This window comes from Aspergillus karnatakaensis (assembly GCF_047715665.1).
Source record: "Aspergillus karnatakaensis strain CBS 102800 unplaced genomic scaffold BJY04scaffold_80, whole genome shotgun sequence".
NCBI classification, from domain to species: Eukaryota; Fungi; Ascomycota; class Eurotiomycetes; order Eurotiales; family Aspergillaceae; genus Aspergillus; species Aspergillus karnatakaensis.
In genome coordinates this window covers 625-15,151 of record NW_027395792.1, presented here as the reverse complement: position 1 = coordinate 15,151, position 14,527 = coordinate 625, and the positions used below count along the sequence as shown (strand labels likewise).

Genomic DNA, 14,527 nt, shown 5'->3' with positions numbered 1-14,527 from the left:
GGATGGGGATCAGATGATAAATCATACCTAGCTAGATAGCGTACTAGTGAGACGGGATACTTTGTACCTTATCATGAGACATGATGTCATGCGGGTACTTATATACTTCAGGTACCGAAGTTTATTCTTGAAACAGTTAACGAATGTATAAGACAATCAAACGAGACATGACTCTACCAAAACGAACCAATCAACAAGCCCAAACAAAAGAAACCCCAATCCGAACACAGTCACAAACCTACCTAGAGTTCCTCCACATCCTCCCAATCAACATCACTCCAAATCTCCTCGTCATCCTCGGCGGGAATATGCAGCCTAAGGTCCGGATGCATCGGATCAGAAGCGAAATACAGCCCCATATTCTTCAATTCATCCGCCTCGTCCACATACCTCATCGTCGCATGGAACGATCCTGGCCTGTAATACGCACCCACAGGCCTCCCCTTCGCATCCAGCACTTCCGTATTAGCGCCAGCATCTACAAGTATTTTCACGGCACTCGGCGCGTGGTACTCGTATGCATGTGAGAGGGGTGTTCGCCCGTTTGCGTCGGGTGTGTCAAGATTCGCCCCGGCTGCAATCAACGCTGAAGCCATAAGTCCCTTACACATGGCTAGACCCGCGGCAAGGGAGAGGGGCGTGCGGCCCTGCTTGTTCTGATGGTTGACATTTGCACCTTGTTGAATAAGCCTATCTACAGCCTTGCGGCGTCGTTTGCGGATAGCTGTTTGCAGGGGCGTGTCGCCGTACATATCTGCGCTCTCGAGTGGTGCGCCGTTGGCAAGTAACATTTTGACAACTTCATCGCGTCTGTTGGCGGCGGCCCAATGCAGTGGCGTTCTTCCGCGGTCGTCGGTTGCCTTGAGATCAGCGTTCTGGGAGAGAAGAAGAGTCACGATGTGCTTGTGGCCGTGCTTCGCGGCGAACTTCATAGCCTGGTCGCGATTGTTAACATCGAGGGTCGCGTCCGGGAAGATGAGGACGTGCACTAGAGCTGAGTAGCCGGCTTTGGCCGCGTGCTGCAGAAGTGACTCACTAGGATGCCTCTGTCCCCGCGTCAAAACGTCCAAATCCGCCCCCGCGTCAATCAGTGCCAGAAGCGCACCCGGCTTCTCAGCCTTCAGCGCACACAGCAACGGACTGCCAACCTTCCACCAGACATGCCATCCTGGTGGACCTCTGGGGGGATCATACGGAACCCCTTCATTGAGTAGGAACATAATGCTCTCTATATCGTCAGCGCGGCAGGCACAGGCTAGGGTTTCGATACAGTACCATTGGACATCGAGGCCGGCTCGTCGGAGGAGCGGGAGGAGACGGAGCATTACCTCTGGTTTGTCATTTTGGGCGGCGTTTTGGAAGGCAGCTTCCACGTCGGAGGTTGCGAATGTTGCTTGGCGTTTGGAGCCGACGTTCCAGGCTCGTTTGGACGTTCTGATGAAAGCCGTTAGGTCTTCCACGTTCAGCAGTTCGGTTATGTCGAGGATTAGCTCCGTCGGGAGGGCTTCGAAGTTGGATTGAGACATCTTGATCTTGTGTATACTCTGGTGGTGGAGTGAATCATGGTTGGACTATGGAGTGGCATATATATACGGGTGATCTTTGTTGGGAAATGCATTGTGATTCGCGGACAAGGCTGTCGAATAATGGCATAGTTTACTCGACCATTGAGATGAATGAACAACTCAGTTGCAGGTTGACAAAGCACGCCAAGGCTTTGCTTAAGAGGCTTGTTCAAGATCAATGACGTGAATGGCCATCGCAACGCTGGGTTGACTCTTTATATCATGTTTGTAGAGGACACTGACTATGCAAAGAAACGCTCAAGCTTGCATGTTATTTTCGAAAGTGGGACCAAAGTGTAGTATGAAGGTCCAAAATGGTATAACCTGTCAGAGACTGCGACTACTTTTGCTCCTTCTCAGCGGGCTTCTCCTCCTTCTGCTCCTTCCCGGCGCCAGGGTAGCGGGAGCCCTTGTCCTTGACCTTCTTCTGCTTCTTTTCCACTGGCGGGTAGGCCTTCAATGTGATGTCCTTCCACTCTTCAGAGGCCTCGTAGGCAGCCTGGATGGGAGCCATCAGGCTGACCAAGCCGCTAGCAACGGCAGGTTTGAGGATTTGTGGCGTTAACTGTAACATGATTAGCCCGACTCTCTTTTAAAAACAATTAATGACATACGATGTCGTTCCTGAAATCCTCGTGCAGCTGCTTGATATCCGTGTAGACCAGAGGCTCCTGGTCGCGACGCTCAACGCGGAACTCCTTGTTGCCCTTCAGACCAGCTGCCGGCAGCAAGATATATTCGACGATAGCGAGAACACCGTTTTCCTCGACAACCTTTGGTGCGCACTCGGCCTTGCGGATCTTCTTCGAGATGGCGTCGGCGGGGTCTAGGAGATCGATCTTGCTGTCTGGACGACATTAGCGAATCATAACATCCGCGGAAGAGGAAAAAAAAACATACCGGCTTCACTAGAACTCATCTTTCCACCTTGCAAACCCGCAATCATGGGGTTCAGCAAATGCGCGCGCTTGCGGTATCCAATCTTCGGCAGCCACTCGGTCGCAGCAACAAACAACTTCCGCTGATCCAGACCACCAAGCTGAACATCCGACTTCAGGTACTCCTCATCCAGACACTGGAGAAGCGGGTATAGCAGACCGCTGAGCGGGCTGTTGTTGGACTGCTTCACAACCTCAGCACCAGCCTTCTTGGCGTCGTGCTCTGAAACCAGAGACGACAGTCGGTAGAGATCCATAACATAGTCGGGGTTCTTCTGGTAGGAGCTTCCGAGAACGAAGGTGAGTTTCTCGGTGTTGACACCGACGGACTCGAGAATAGCGGTGATGACTTTCGAGTAGTACTTTGCGCGGTTCTCGACGAGGTCCAGGGGCGCCTTGAGGTTGTCGAGGAAACCGTGGATATCGGCGAGGAGGATCACGACGTCGCAGCCGGCATTGAGCAGCTGGGCGATTTTGAGCGCGGGAACGAAGTAGCCGGTGTGAGGACGGCCTGTCGTTGCAGTACCTGAAAAACCATGTTAGCCCATTCCTTGTATACAACCCAACCGAACCATCTTACCCCAGTAAACGCGGGGGTTTCGACCCTCGGCGAGAATGCCCTCAATGATCTCGGGGTTCAGGACCTCGGCGAGTTGATTGCTGATGAGGTCGAAGCGAGCCTGAGCGGCTGCGTCCAGTGTAATTTTCTCAGCCATTGTGGGAAGCAGTGTATTGGGAATGAGGAAGAGGGAGAGGGGAGAGGGGTGGCGGGGTGCTTTTTTTCTATCGCCAGAACCAAAACTGAGTCAACACTCGCCGCATTGCCCGCCTTGTCCGCCTGACTCACCGCCTGCCCCTAAAAATAGGGCTCGGAATGAGCCTTCGGGACTACCTCGGAATCGGAAGCGGGGCGGAATGCTTGCCGTGCCCTATATAGAGCATTCTGTGGCTATACAGCGGCATTGTTGGTCGCGCAGCCTTGGTACACTATGTAGTCCCTATGAATAAAGTCTCAAGAATAAACTAATCTTTTACCCATACCTCCGTCGCACTGCTAAATGGGTCGACTGGGGGAAGGAGTAGAATGGCCCGGCCTTCTCACTCGGAGCACTCTCGGCAGGCGGAGGCTCAGCTCCCGAATCATTCCAAGCCGAAAGAATACAGAGTTGACGCCTTGCATGGCCTAGCCGTATAGTACCATGAGGCTGAAAGAAACCCAAACTAGGTTTACGTGCCGCAGACCCAAAGACAAGGCGGAGTGCGACCAAGTTAGGGCTAGCCGCAGTGGAACTGGTTTCTTTTCTATCCCTAAGCTGCGCACCCCGGGCCCTCACCATCCTAACTTCACGTTTAGCAATTATCGTTGTAGACATGTTTTTTGTGTCTTCATCATCGAAGTTCGATTTACTAATATCTGATGAGCACTAGTTATCAATTGACGTCATGTAAGGCCTATCACATGACATCATGTACCTCTCCAACCATATCAACCCCCCCTTGCCCTGAATCTGAACCGCCAACCTCAACATTCCCAACCCCAGTATACAACATACACTTTATAAGAGACGCCTAAGATGACCCGCATATTCATAACCGGCTCAACCGACGGCATCGGTCTCGCAACCGCAAAACTCCTCTCCTCACAAGGCCACACCGTAACCCTACACGCACGCAACGCGCAACGCGCCTCAGCAACCCAAAAGTCCATCCCAGACGCCAAAATCCTAACAGGAGACCTATCCTCAATCTCTGAAACAAAGAAGCTAGCATCCGAGGCGAATAAAGCCGGGCCCTTCGACACAATCATCCACAACGCGGGGATCGGGTACGGGTCTACATCTAGTACACAGATCACAGATGATGGGATTTCGGCGGTCTTTGCGGTGAATACCCTTGCGCCGTATATTCTGACTTGCTTGATGGAGAAGCCGAAGGAGAGGATGCTGTTTATGAGTTCGGATAGCCATTATGGTGGGGATGGGAGTTTGAAGAATGTGACGAGGAGTCATTCGTATGGTGATAGTAAACTGCATGATGTGATGCTTGCGAATGCGTTGGCGAGAAGATGGCAGGGGGTTCAGGTTGTTAGTATGCATCCTGGGTGGGTGAGGACGAAGATGGGTGGGAGTATGGCGCCTGGTGGGCAGGATGAGCCTGCGAAGGCGCTGGCGGAGTGGGCGGTTGGCGAGGGAAGTTTGGCGGGCTTGCTGAGTGGGACTTTCTTTACGACGAGTGGGAAGCAGCAGACGCATCGAGATGCAGGGGATGAAGGGAAGCAGGAGGAGTTGGTGAGGATTTGTAAGGAGGTTTCGGGGGTGGGTGTTCCGGGAGAATAAGGCCGGTAAGGTCTTGTGATGGGGTGCTTAAGAAAATGTCAATACTGGTAGGTATAGATAAGTAGGGTCAAGCATGGAACCTGACTTAGAAAACACTCCTTATTATTCTTGCAGATAGGAAAATTGACTAGAGCCTCAATTAAAGCTCACTATGCTCATACTCCCACTCGTCATCCTCATCCAAAATGCCACGCTCATGTCTAAGACAGCCATGATATCCATCCTTCTCAATAGCTCGACAATCTTCCTCCATTTTCCTGGCTCTCTCTTCACGCAACCTTAGGGCAACGCCAGCCCCCAGCCGAGCCAGAAATGCCGTATCGACACCCTCAGATGATCCAAAGAGTTTGACATGCTCTCCGATGGACTGCCTGGCGGCTCGTGCAAGGAGTGATCCATCACAATAAGCCCCGGTAATCACCACTCCGTCAATGGACTTGGCTGATGCAGGCTCAGATGTATACCCACGGGTTCCTTGACAGAGTTGTTAGTATTTCACTCTCCAATTGGAAGAAACAAAAAAGGAGTGGAACGGAAGGATACAAACCTTGCCACTCCAGTAAAGCATCATCCAACCTATCCACCAACGTCTCAACATACTCCTCATCTACCGCCTCGATAACCCTCCACGGCAACATCACCTCCCCACGCGGTTCATCAACCCACCAGTGACTCAAATCAAGCGGCCACTCTTCCAGTCCCTCGTCGCCCAAGCACGACGTCTCATTAACACTTTTAGCATCCTTGAATAGCTCTCTCACCCGCATGATTTGTCTCGCGAGTTCCACCGACGACGCACCGCGCTCAATCTCTTCTCCTAAAAACGCGGCTCGATTTCCAATCCGCCATGCCAAGTTCTTCAAGATCCGATCACACCCCATATCCTCGACGGGTCGAGACATTGAACCGTGCTTTCCCGTTGTTATTAGGTCGAAAGATACAACGCCCTGATTGAGCACCAGTAGACTCGATTGGTCTCTGCGTGGTACACAACCAGAAATAGGAATCGAACTCTGGTTAAAGAGCATAGCACCACTGTATTGACCGAGTAGCTGCCTGTGCGTAAGGGGACTCCAAGGATCGTACGAGAATCCAGCGCGAGAAGCCGCCTGCTCAAGAAGAACCCTAGCGCGGCAATGATCAGAGACATCGAAGAAGTCCGGGTAGATAATAAATGGGTGTGTGATATTTACACCATTTCTGAGCGCTGCGGTCTTGACGGCCAGAAAAGCCTGGGCAAAAGCATTTTCTATGTCAGGAGTGGGTGGCCCCGCATAAGACCCTATTAGGAGTCTTTGCTGGGGGAGGAAATAGTAGTACCACCCACTAGCGGCTTTTACGGCCGCTCTCAGAGGAGCGAGAAATATTGACGTGAATTCTTCGATTGAGGTTCGAAGGTCTGCTATGCTGTGTTGAAATGAATACCACTTATACTGTGCTGACCAGTAGAGATTGACTCGATAATGATACCATATTGGTTCGAGTGAGCTGGGAAGCCAGGAAGGATATTCCTCTTCTGGAGGAGCATAGTACTCTTCAAGGTATTGTTCGTACAGAGCGTGTATGAGTTCGGCGTAGTCTGTAAGATTTGAAGCTGGGTCTCTGGGGTCCAGGTTGGCTAGGATGGTGGTGTTAGTGGGTGTGTGCGCGTAAGCGGCCGTTCTACAGAGGTCAGTATTGCTCAGATGGGACCTGAGGCTCAGACAAACAGAGTATTCAGTCCTATCTCGATGGCAACGGGCTGTGTCCACCATGGGTCAGGGGAGCATGGGTCGAGGGGGTGACCACGATTGTCGACCAGGTAAGCGAAAACTGGAGAACATGGTATGAAGCAAAGTAATGATAAAGATGAAGATAGCATCTTGTTTAACCTTCTGGAAGCCAGCCTTTATCTGGACGACATGGTGACATGAGAGGAGTCGAGGGGAGGGGTCGAGGAAAGATGAGAAGAGGTTGGCGTTTGGTGCTGTGTGTCTTGGCCTCAACCCGGCATCCCGGTTCCCTACCCGCCACCACAACTATATATATATCTGTCCATACCTCCCGCGCTTAGTCCTATGTGCCTGATATTCTGGCTGAGATAGTAGAGATGTTAGCTTTCACCGGTTATGTTGACTACGATCTTCATCTATAATCGAGTAAGTCCCAGTCGAGAAAACAACATGGCTCCTGTTCTTCATCTTCAACCCAAAAAATTCTACCCGAGACCATAAAAACTAGGTACATAGACAATAACCATCACTTAGGTAGGCTCTCCTAGAACATCCATCCCGGCAACAACCCCCGAATCCTCTCCCCAGCCCACCCATCATCCGGGGTCTTCTTCCAGCCCAGGGGATGGTCCCTGCACATGCGCACATCATCAGGAGTAACGCCCTCAGGGAGGTCATCTGAGTTGAAATACATGACTCCCAGCGCTCCACATTGGGCTTTCGCTTCGGCTTCAGCGGCGGACCCGGGGGCAGGGTGAATGGCGGCGAGGGCTGTGGTAATGGAGATACCGAGGAGGAGAGAGGTGGTTATTTTCATTTCTTCGGTGGGATTTAAGTTCGGGGTCTTCAAGTGTTGAGAGGAAGAAGGGAGAGAAGGGGGGGTATACGTACTGAGTTTTGATACGCAGCTGCTGGAGAAAACCACTTAAAAGACTGGGGCCTAACTTGTGAAATAAAGTCTATCTGTGACTTTGAAGAGCAACCCTCACGTACTACAGATCTATCTGCCCTCTTATAGATTGACCTGGTATCAACAGGCGACGTGGTCACAGTCCGCCCTAGGGCCTATCGTTGAAAAACTTGGTTGCCTTGGCTGATTTGAACCGACCATGCCATGCGCTGGTTGAACTTGTTTGACAGCGCAGTTACCTATTTGACTTAGTGCTCACGGCCGCTGAGCCTCGATAAATCAAGTGCTTGATCGGACCCTATGATGGGCCAATCAAGGTGGCTAGATCTGGAGCTATGATGTCCGTGTGGCTGAGCTGCTCAGGGAGAGCTCGCCAGGTTAATGAGCACCTGGAAGTGAGACATAATGTATGAACGTTAGGTGATGAGTTATCCCTGCCTTGAACAGACCTATCGGCCCTTGGAAACCGGCAATGTACATGACATGGAATAGGGTCAGCCATCAAATAGTGTGGATAGCCATTATAGCCTCTTTGCGACTTTTGAAGCATCTTCTCAGGCTCTTAACCAACCTCGCCAGCAAGAAGCCCGGGATGCTCTAGAACTTCTAGATATACTCACAGAGTTTGAGCCTGAAAGTGTACCGTCGGAAATGTTGAACAAGCGTGGGAAAAGACCGAGTCCAGCGAGGAAAAATTCTTATTTTCCATTCCTCAAAGCATTTGAAGGCCCTGAGCTCCCTGCATCTCTTAAGAGCAGATCAAAAAGCTGGGGACAGAGGCATGCAATCTCCTCGGGTCACTGGGTATATAAATGTCATCCGGTTCGGATGGCTCGCATGTGTCTCTATACATCCGCTCGTACATCAATGGGCTCACTTTCAACAGTCTGCGAAAGATGATTCCCAGGCTCAAGCCTTAGCGTCTTCACTTCTACATTGGGCTTTGCTTGCTGAACCACGATTCGGTGTGAATCGTTTAGCGTGACCCTTGGAGTGAACATCCTGTTGATCGACTTTCACTCAACCCAGGTGCATTGCACGGATATTGGTTGTTTTCGTCACCAGAAATTACATTGCCTATTTACAGCTTGTGTCCTCGACTCGGGCGAGAGGGGATGTGATCATAACCGTTTATCAGCCCCTTCAATCCTGTCGCCACTGGCCTTTATGGAATTGAATCGTTTTCGACCCGGACCAGTGCGTTAGACCGCCTACTTAGGGCTTTAGGGACATTATGCTCGATGCCATACTTGTGCTTCCCTATATCATGGCTGACATTCTAATACAATGCAGCGTCTATGGACATGATGTGAGCATCTACCAACTCGTCCACCTCCTCTTCAACCCCTCATCAAAACCCCCTGCGCCTCCTCCCGAATAGAAACAGAGTATCTCCACATCCAAATACCAAGGGAGTCCTCATCACTAGCCCCGGAGATACCATGTCCCTCACCATCACCACCGTCTTCCGCATCAGGTCCCGGAAACCCGAGCCACACCGTATAAGCCTTCTGCGTCGCACCAGCAAACTTCGGCTCGAATTCCACGCAATGCATACGCTTTCCACCAGCTCTCCAGGAACGGTCGGGATGGATACATAATACTCCACCGTATCCCTCGCCTCCTTCGTATGTATGGAGCATGCCGGGGAGTCTGGGGGTGTTTGTTGGTGGCGGCGACAGGTTGTTCTCTATCATCTGTTCAGCTTCTTCGATCATGACCATTGAGATGGCGCGAATGGCTCTTTCAGATATACAATGTACTATACATTCCTCATCCTCTCCGCCATGGAGAAAATAGATGTCAAGGCGGAAGTGGAAGTCTTCCATCTCCTCGCGGATTTGGTCATGCAGGGCGATCAAATCAGCCTTGTCGAATCGACTGTTAGGATGCGTAAAATACACGGCAAATGGCACAAGAAGCGGAAGAGCACAGTCCTCATCGCTTTCAAAGACCATGAACGATTCAGCGTCCCTGTGGTCTCTGAAGGGCACAACGTGTGTAGCTACTGTTATCGGCTCTGGTTCAGGACTTGGAGTATCTCGAAGACCAGCTGCGCGCCTTGCAGCACGCTTCGAGGCCTGATCGTATCTTTGGTAGCCATCGTATCGGAGATTGTACGTCTTTCGCCAACCGGTTATGCATCGACTGCCGGTGGGGAAGGGGCAGTCAGGGAAGTTGTCTCTGGGATTGCAAGCACCGCGAAGGTTGAAACGGATACCGTTGTCCCGGCAAGTTTCTTCTAGAGCCTGATACTTCTGGGGGGTGGCTTGGAGTGGTTGATAGGCGTTCACGAGCCAGGCGTCACTGACCAGTCTGGATTTGAGGCGTGGACAGATCCGGATACTACCTCATAGAGCTGGGGTGGGATATCTGGGATTGTCTTTGCGGTCATTGCAATGGAAAGGACGAGGAATTCGAGACTCGGCGGTAGCGTGTCTTTTGAGGCGAAATGGGGCGATAGATTGCTCAGAATATCCGCCGATGAGGATCTCTGCTGATATCGAGAGGTACTTCAGCCGTATGAAGTCTCTGAGAAGGCTAAAGTGTTTGGCAGCTTTATTATGCCATTCGACTGCGGGCATATCATGGTATCATGGAGTATATCCAAATATTCGAGCGTGTCCTTGTATTTTTGTACAGCAGCCCAGACTTCGCTGTTCCATATCTTCCAGATATTGCGTTTTCTTTTGCCAACTTTCTCTTTGGTTTTGACCTTGACGTCAGACAAGCAGAAGGATAGGCTCTTGAGTCGTTTTGGTAGAGTGAGAAGCGCAGTCACGTCCGCTGGCGTACATGTTGAAGTTTTCTTTGAGGCAGTATGCAGGTGCTCGATGTGGCATGCGTGGCCACTCTGGTCGTGAAGCACTGACTCTGCGCCTTACGTGTCTAGGTTATATAAACGAAGACTGCGCAGCCCATCCAGGTACAGTGCTGGCCAGAAAATATCCAACCTCAGGGGAGGTTCATCAAAATTCTTCGCGCACAAAGTCCGCCTCAAATTCAGAAAATCCCGGGACCTCGCTGAGAATATACAGTTCTTTCAAACTGCCTAGAGGTTTTACCTGCTGACCTGGAGCAGGCGGCTTAGAGGGTGAACATAGAGAGTGTTGAGAGCATCGGATTTGAGATCATATTGTGGATCGACTCCCCAGGCACTGTTCAGGATTTGATCTAGTAGTTCTGTTGGGAGGTCAAATGGGTCTGGCATTGTTGGAAAGGAGAGATAGGAAGAGGGGATGAATGTCTCGCTAGTTCAGTGAGGGGTCTATGACTCTGGATGTGGGGGGATTGTTTTAGATGAATCGTCGGGCACCTGCGTATGCGTCTCTCAACCTAAAGGGCACTGAGTAATCAAAAAAGCAGAAAACTATATACGGCCATCCTAAGATCCGTCGAAATCTGACATCTCAATCATCTCAATATTTGGGTCTCCAAACAAGAACCTCACTCCAGCCTCGCGACACAAGTTTGCCAGAACCTTGGACATATCAAGAAACTCTCCTGCCATCCGCAGCGGCTCAACCCTCGCCACCAGGACTCCGGACATAAACGGCGTAATGTCGCGAACTGGCTCGCGCATCTCGCCTCTTAGTTCCAAATGTTTCAAGTATGGAAAGTGTGATTTTCTGTCTCGGATGAGATCTTCCAATTGTGCGAGTAGACTAGGACCGTCATGTTTGTTAAAATCTTCGATGGTTAGTGAGTTGAGAGAGGGTGGTAAGACGTCAAAGAGTGAGTTTGTCGAACCCATTGCATCCTCTTCGTTCCACCTGAGGATATTGAATGAGCGGAGACGGAGGCTTTTCAGCGCGGTGAAGTCTGCGAAGGAGCCGATGAACTGAAATTCCAAGGGGTCGCCAACGGAGAAGGCGTAGGGGGTTTCGCAGAGGGTTATCTCTTGGAGACTGTCTTTGTGCTTTCGGAGAGATTTGTAAAAGGCTGGGGGGTCGAAAGGGTCATACTCTCCTACAGAGCCGTTGTACATATAGACAAAGGACTCCAGCCGTTTCGCCGCGCCGATGAGGTCCGGTAGACCTCGTGCGGAATTGCTGTTGTATAGGTGCAGGTGGGTAACATTGGAGAAATTGCCAGGCGCCGCATAGTATTTCTCTTCCTTGATCTCGTGATCCTCCTCTTCGTAGATTTCGTAATCGGGGTCGTCATCGTGCATGTTCTGGTCTTCGAACCGACCGTCCTCGATCATATGTCCGGTGAACCTGCGGAGAGAGGGTAGTCGAAAGAATGGCAGTACGTATGAAGACGGAAGTCCATTTTCTGTATCCCACCATGAAGCTGTGATGTCTCTTAACTTGGTGAGGATGGTATTCTCTGGATTTTGAGTGGCCCTTTGAATCATCCTGCGTGTGTATAGGGATGGGTAGTGAACGGTCATGACTAGTTCCTCTAGGTTCGGGAGGAGAGGGAGGAGGACTGCCATCCAGGGGTCACCTTCGCTGTCATGTTTCTCTGCGAGGAGTTTTTCCCACGCTGCGAGTTCATCAGGAGATGAGGTGGCGGCTTCGAGAAGTGGGTAGATTGTGTCGCGATCGTAGTGTGCAACAAAATATTGCGAGGAACCGAGGTCCACGTCATCGGTAAAACGGAGAGAACGCACGGCACTAGCAAGATTGAGATTCCGAGCGAGAGTGTGTGTTAAGCGCGTTAGGTGCAATAGACTACTATCCTTGAGCCTGAGAGTTGAATATGCCTCGGGAGTGAGTAGCGCGTGGAATTGATGGCAGCAGGAGGCGAGGTGGAGGACATCCCTGGGAACACTGAGCTGGCTTGCGATGAGCAGCAGGATCTCACGAGGGATTGTTGACAACATGATGATTGACATTCAGAAGGCCACGGTGGAAGTTGAAGATCTTGTATTTGCTCAGAGAACAGGCAGCGCTAGGCACCCACCTACCTATAACTTAGGTACTTAAGCGAAATAATATGACAACAACTAGCTAACCAACCGCATTGGCGCAGACTTAACTGGCCTAGAGCATGCAGAATAGGCCCTTGATGCAGGTTAATCACCAGTTCGTCCAACCCATGCCAGCGGCCTCGGTGTGCGCAGCCTGGAGATCCTCTTCAATGTCCTCCGCCCACTGCTCGAGATACTCTCCGATGAGCATCCCACACTCGTCCTCTTCAGTGAGAGTGCTCTTCCAGCTGAAGGGAAAGTCCAGCGCTGGCCAATCTGTATATTTCGAAACATCTTCGTCTTCTGCGCCTTCGTGCCGTTCTTCCTCCCGATCGTCGTTTTTGTCTCCACCTGCATCTTTGTTTTCATTTTCTCGATCTTCGTTTCGATCTTCGTCCTGATGTTTATTGACATTTTTGTTTCCCTCTTCTTTTCCATCTTCATGGGTCTTTCCATATTTAGATTTATTCACAGCACCCTCAGCCAGTGTACGAGCGCGTATGTGATCGAATACAACACAAAAGATTCTCTGCCCACGATCACGCCAGCCCAGCTCGGGGCAAACCAGAATCGCGCTCTGATAATCTTCAGGGTCCACATAATTGTAAGACATTGGAGGCAGGCGATTTGGAGGGTGCGAAAAATCACCAGCAGTGACCTTCTGCCTGAATTCTCGGAGGAGAGGCTCATAGTCCGGTCGTGAATCTCGAGCCGCAAAGTAATGGGCTTTGCAGTCGTCGTCAGTCGCCCCAGGCAGAAAGTAAACATCGAAACGGAAGTGGGACTTTTCGTTTGTCATGGGATCGCAAATGGCGTTGTATAGGCCGACCAGGTCTGTGGTGTCGGGATTCGGAGACGTGTCGGGGTGGGTAAAGTAGAACACGAACGGGTATATGGGTGGAAGCTGTGAAGCGACCTCGTTCTGAAGACCATGAATGCATTCTTGTCCGTGTGATCTCTGAAGGGGATTATTTGAACGGGCTCGGTGCGGATTCTTTTAGGATTCTCTGTGAATTCCCAGTGCTGGCCTGGCTCTGGTGTGAGTTCCACCATTCTCTTAGCCCACCTGCGGCCATCTATGCGGAGTTTCCATGTTTTGCGCCATAACCACTTGCAGGATCCTCCGCGGTGGAAGTGGCAGTCTATAGGATCCTCTAGATCACTGTATAGGTTTCCACAGCCAGCATCTATATGTAACAGTGTCCTGTTCTTGCATAGGGACCAGAGGCCTGGATATGGCTCGGGACCTTGAGAATTCAAGGATTCATAGTCACCCGTGTCCTCAGCATATTCTTTTGTATTGTACCAACGGGACGACGCTTGACCGCTCTCCAAGAGCAAGAAGTTTCAGAGTACTGCCTCGTCTCTTGATTATGTTCTGAAACTCGCTGTGCGGAAAGTCGGGAACCGTACTGTACATCCAATAGGTTTGTAGCACTAAGGCCTCAAGGCTTTCAGGCAGGGTATCCTCCAGCTGGAATGGTGCCAAACGCTCTTTGGTCTTGCCGTCTAGGAGGATTTCCAATTGAGTGTCAAGTCGTTTCAGGCGCCGAAATGGCTTTAATAGACCAAAGTGGCCTGCAGCGGCGTCGTCGTCATAATATGAAACGTCATAGAAGACCTCCAGTTCCTCCAGACTTTCCTGGTGGCTCTGTATAGCTTCCCAAAGCTGGGTAGTTGATATCTTGGCGACACTGAGCGTATCGTTTGTGGTGCGGTGAACCCAGAAGATGGAGAAACTGACTAGGGACTGTGGTAATGTAACAAGTGCCTGAACATCGGAGGCACTGCAACTTGACTCTTTTCCTATCACAAGACGTAAGTGCTTTATTTGGCAATTCTTTTCACGATGGTTTGCAATGATAGAGGCGGCCCCTTCGGTGTCCAGATCATATAGGGATAAAGTATGTAAGTTGTTGAAGTACAGGCATGGCCAGATTGACTCTAGCTTCAGCTCTGGGTGATCTGCTTGAAACGACCAAAACTCTTCCGATCTTCGAGGAGAGGCCTCGGCTAGTAGGTAAAGATGAGTCAAGCGTGGCAAGCAAGGGGGTGGGCTGCCTCGCTGCTGGTAGTGTAAGATCTCTTGAAACACGGATTGTAGCTGTGGGGTCGACCGGGGCAGATGTAGGTAGATGGTTGATACGC

The 14,527-nt window shown here is 51.0% G+C and overlaps 7 protein-coding genes across 7 annotated transcripts; 2 read left to right on the top strand and 5 right to left on the bottom strand.

Annotated features, from left to right (window-relative positions):
- Positions 1-140: 140 nt before the first annotated feature.
- BJY04DRAFT_161328 (ankyrin repeat domain-containing protein) lies at positions 141-1,715 on the bottom strand. Its single transcript, XM_073709049.1, has one exon. It carries the CDS (start codon positions 1,524-1,526, stop codon positions 243-245), a length of 1,284 nt encoding a protein of 427 aa, XP_073565355.1. The 5' UTR covers positions 1,527-1,715; the 3' UTR covers positions 141-242.
- On the bottom strand, positions 1,714-3,285 carry BJY04DRAFT_161334 (tyrosine--tRNA ligase TYS1). Its single transcript, XM_073709050.1, has 4 exons — positions 3,084-3,285; positions 2,466-3,029; positions 2,180-2,412; positions 1,714-2,130 (listed from the first exon to the last, which is right to left on the bottom strand). The coding sequence occupies exons 1-4, from the start codon at positions 3,217-3,219 to the stop codon at positions 1,906-1,908; spliced, it is 1,158 nt and encodes a 385-aa protein (XP_073565354.1). The 5' UTR covers positions 3,220-3,285; the 3' UTR covers positions 1,714-1,905.
- Positions 3,286-4,030: 745 nt separating this feature from the next.
- BJY04DRAFT_201590 (uncharacterized protein) lies at positions 4,031-4,932 on the top strand. Its single transcript, XM_073713093.1, has one exon. It carries the CDS (start codon positions 4,078-4,080, stop codon positions 4,837-4,839), a length of 762 nt encoding a protein of 253 aa, XP_073565353.1. The 5' UTR covers positions 4,031-4,077; the 3' UTR covers positions 4,840-4,932.
- Positions 4,933-6,912: 1,980 nt separating this feature from the next.
- On the bottom strand, positions 6,913-7,576 carry BJY04DRAFT_201586 (uncharacterized protein). Its single transcript, XM_073713092.1, has 2 exons — positions 7,443-7,576; positions 6,913-7,395 (listed from the first exon to the last, which is right to left on the bottom strand). The coding sequence occupies exon 2, from the start codon at positions 7,366-7,368 to the stop codon at positions 7,096-7,098; it is 273 nt and encodes a 90-aa protein (XP_073565352.1). The 5' UTR covers positions 7,369-7,395; positions 7,443-7,576; the 3' UTR covers positions 6,913-7,095.
- Positions 7,577-9,091: 1,515 nt separating this feature from the next.
- BJY04DRAFT_201585 (uncharacterized protein) lies at positions 9,092-9,804 on the top strand. The gene has a single exon (XM_073713091.1). The coding sequence runs from the start codon at positions 9,219-9,221 to the stop codon at positions 9,705-9,707; it is 489 nt and encodes a 162-aa protein (XP_073565351.1). The 5' UTR covers positions 9,092-9,218; the 3' UTR covers positions 9,708-9,804.
- A 1,042-nt stretch (positions 9,805-10,846) lies between these two features.
- BJY04DRAFT_223890 (F-box protein) lies at positions 10,847-12,292 on the bottom strand (the record flags this gene model as incomplete). Its single annotated transcript, XM_073717816.1, has 1 exon — positions 10,847-12,292. One exon carries the CDS (start codon positions 12,290-12,292, stop codon positions 10,847-10,849), a length of 1,446 nt encoding a protein of 481 aa, XP_073565350.1.
- A 139-nt stretch (positions 12,293-12,431) lies between these two features.
- On the bottom strand, positions 12,432-13,741 carry BJY04DRAFT_201583 (uncharacterized protein). Its single transcript, XM_073713090.1, has one exon. The coding sequence runs from the start codon at positions 13,176-13,178 to the stop codon at positions 12,489-12,491; it is 690 nt and encodes a 229-aa protein (XP_073565349.1). The 5' UTR covers positions 13,179-13,741; the 3' UTR covers positions 12,432-12,488.
- Positions 13,742-14,527: the final 786 nt, after the last annotated feature.

Bases quoted from the DNA above. Each gene is read 5' to 3' on its own strand.
- BJY04DRAFT_201583 (XM_073713090.1), bottom strand. From the start codon at position 13,178: ATGACAAACGAAAAGTCCCACTTCCGTTTCGATGTTTACTTTCTGCCT.
- BJY04DRAFT_201590 (XM_073713093.1), top strand. From the start codon at position 4,078: ATGACCCGCATATTCATAACCGGCTCAACCGACGGCATCGGTCTCGCA.
- BJY04DRAFT_201586 (XM_073713092.1), bottom strand. From the start codon at position 7,368: ATGAAAATAACCACCTCTCTCCTCCTCGGTATCTCCATTACCACAGCC.
- BJY04DRAFT_161328 (XM_073709049.1), bottom strand. From the start codon at position 1,526: ATGTCTCAATCCAACTTCGAAGCCCTCCCGACGGAGCTAATCCTCGAC.
- BJY04DRAFT_201585 (XM_073713091.1), top strand. From the start codon at position 9,219: ATGTACTATACATTCCTCATCCTCTCCGCCATGGAGAAAATAGATGTC.
- BJY04DRAFT_161334 (XM_073709050.1), bottom strand. From the start codon at position 3,219: ATGGCTGAGAAAATTACACTGGACGCAGCCGCTCAGGCTCGCTTCGAC. The intron at 3,030-3,083 runs GTAAGATGGTTC...ATGGTTTTTCAG, and splicing joins AAACCCCCGCGTTTACTGGG to GTACTGCAACGACAGGCCGT. The intron at 2,413-2,465 runs GTATGTTTTTTT...AATGTCGTCCAG, and splicing joins GATGAGTTCTAGTGAAGCCG to ACAGCAAGATCGATCTCCTA.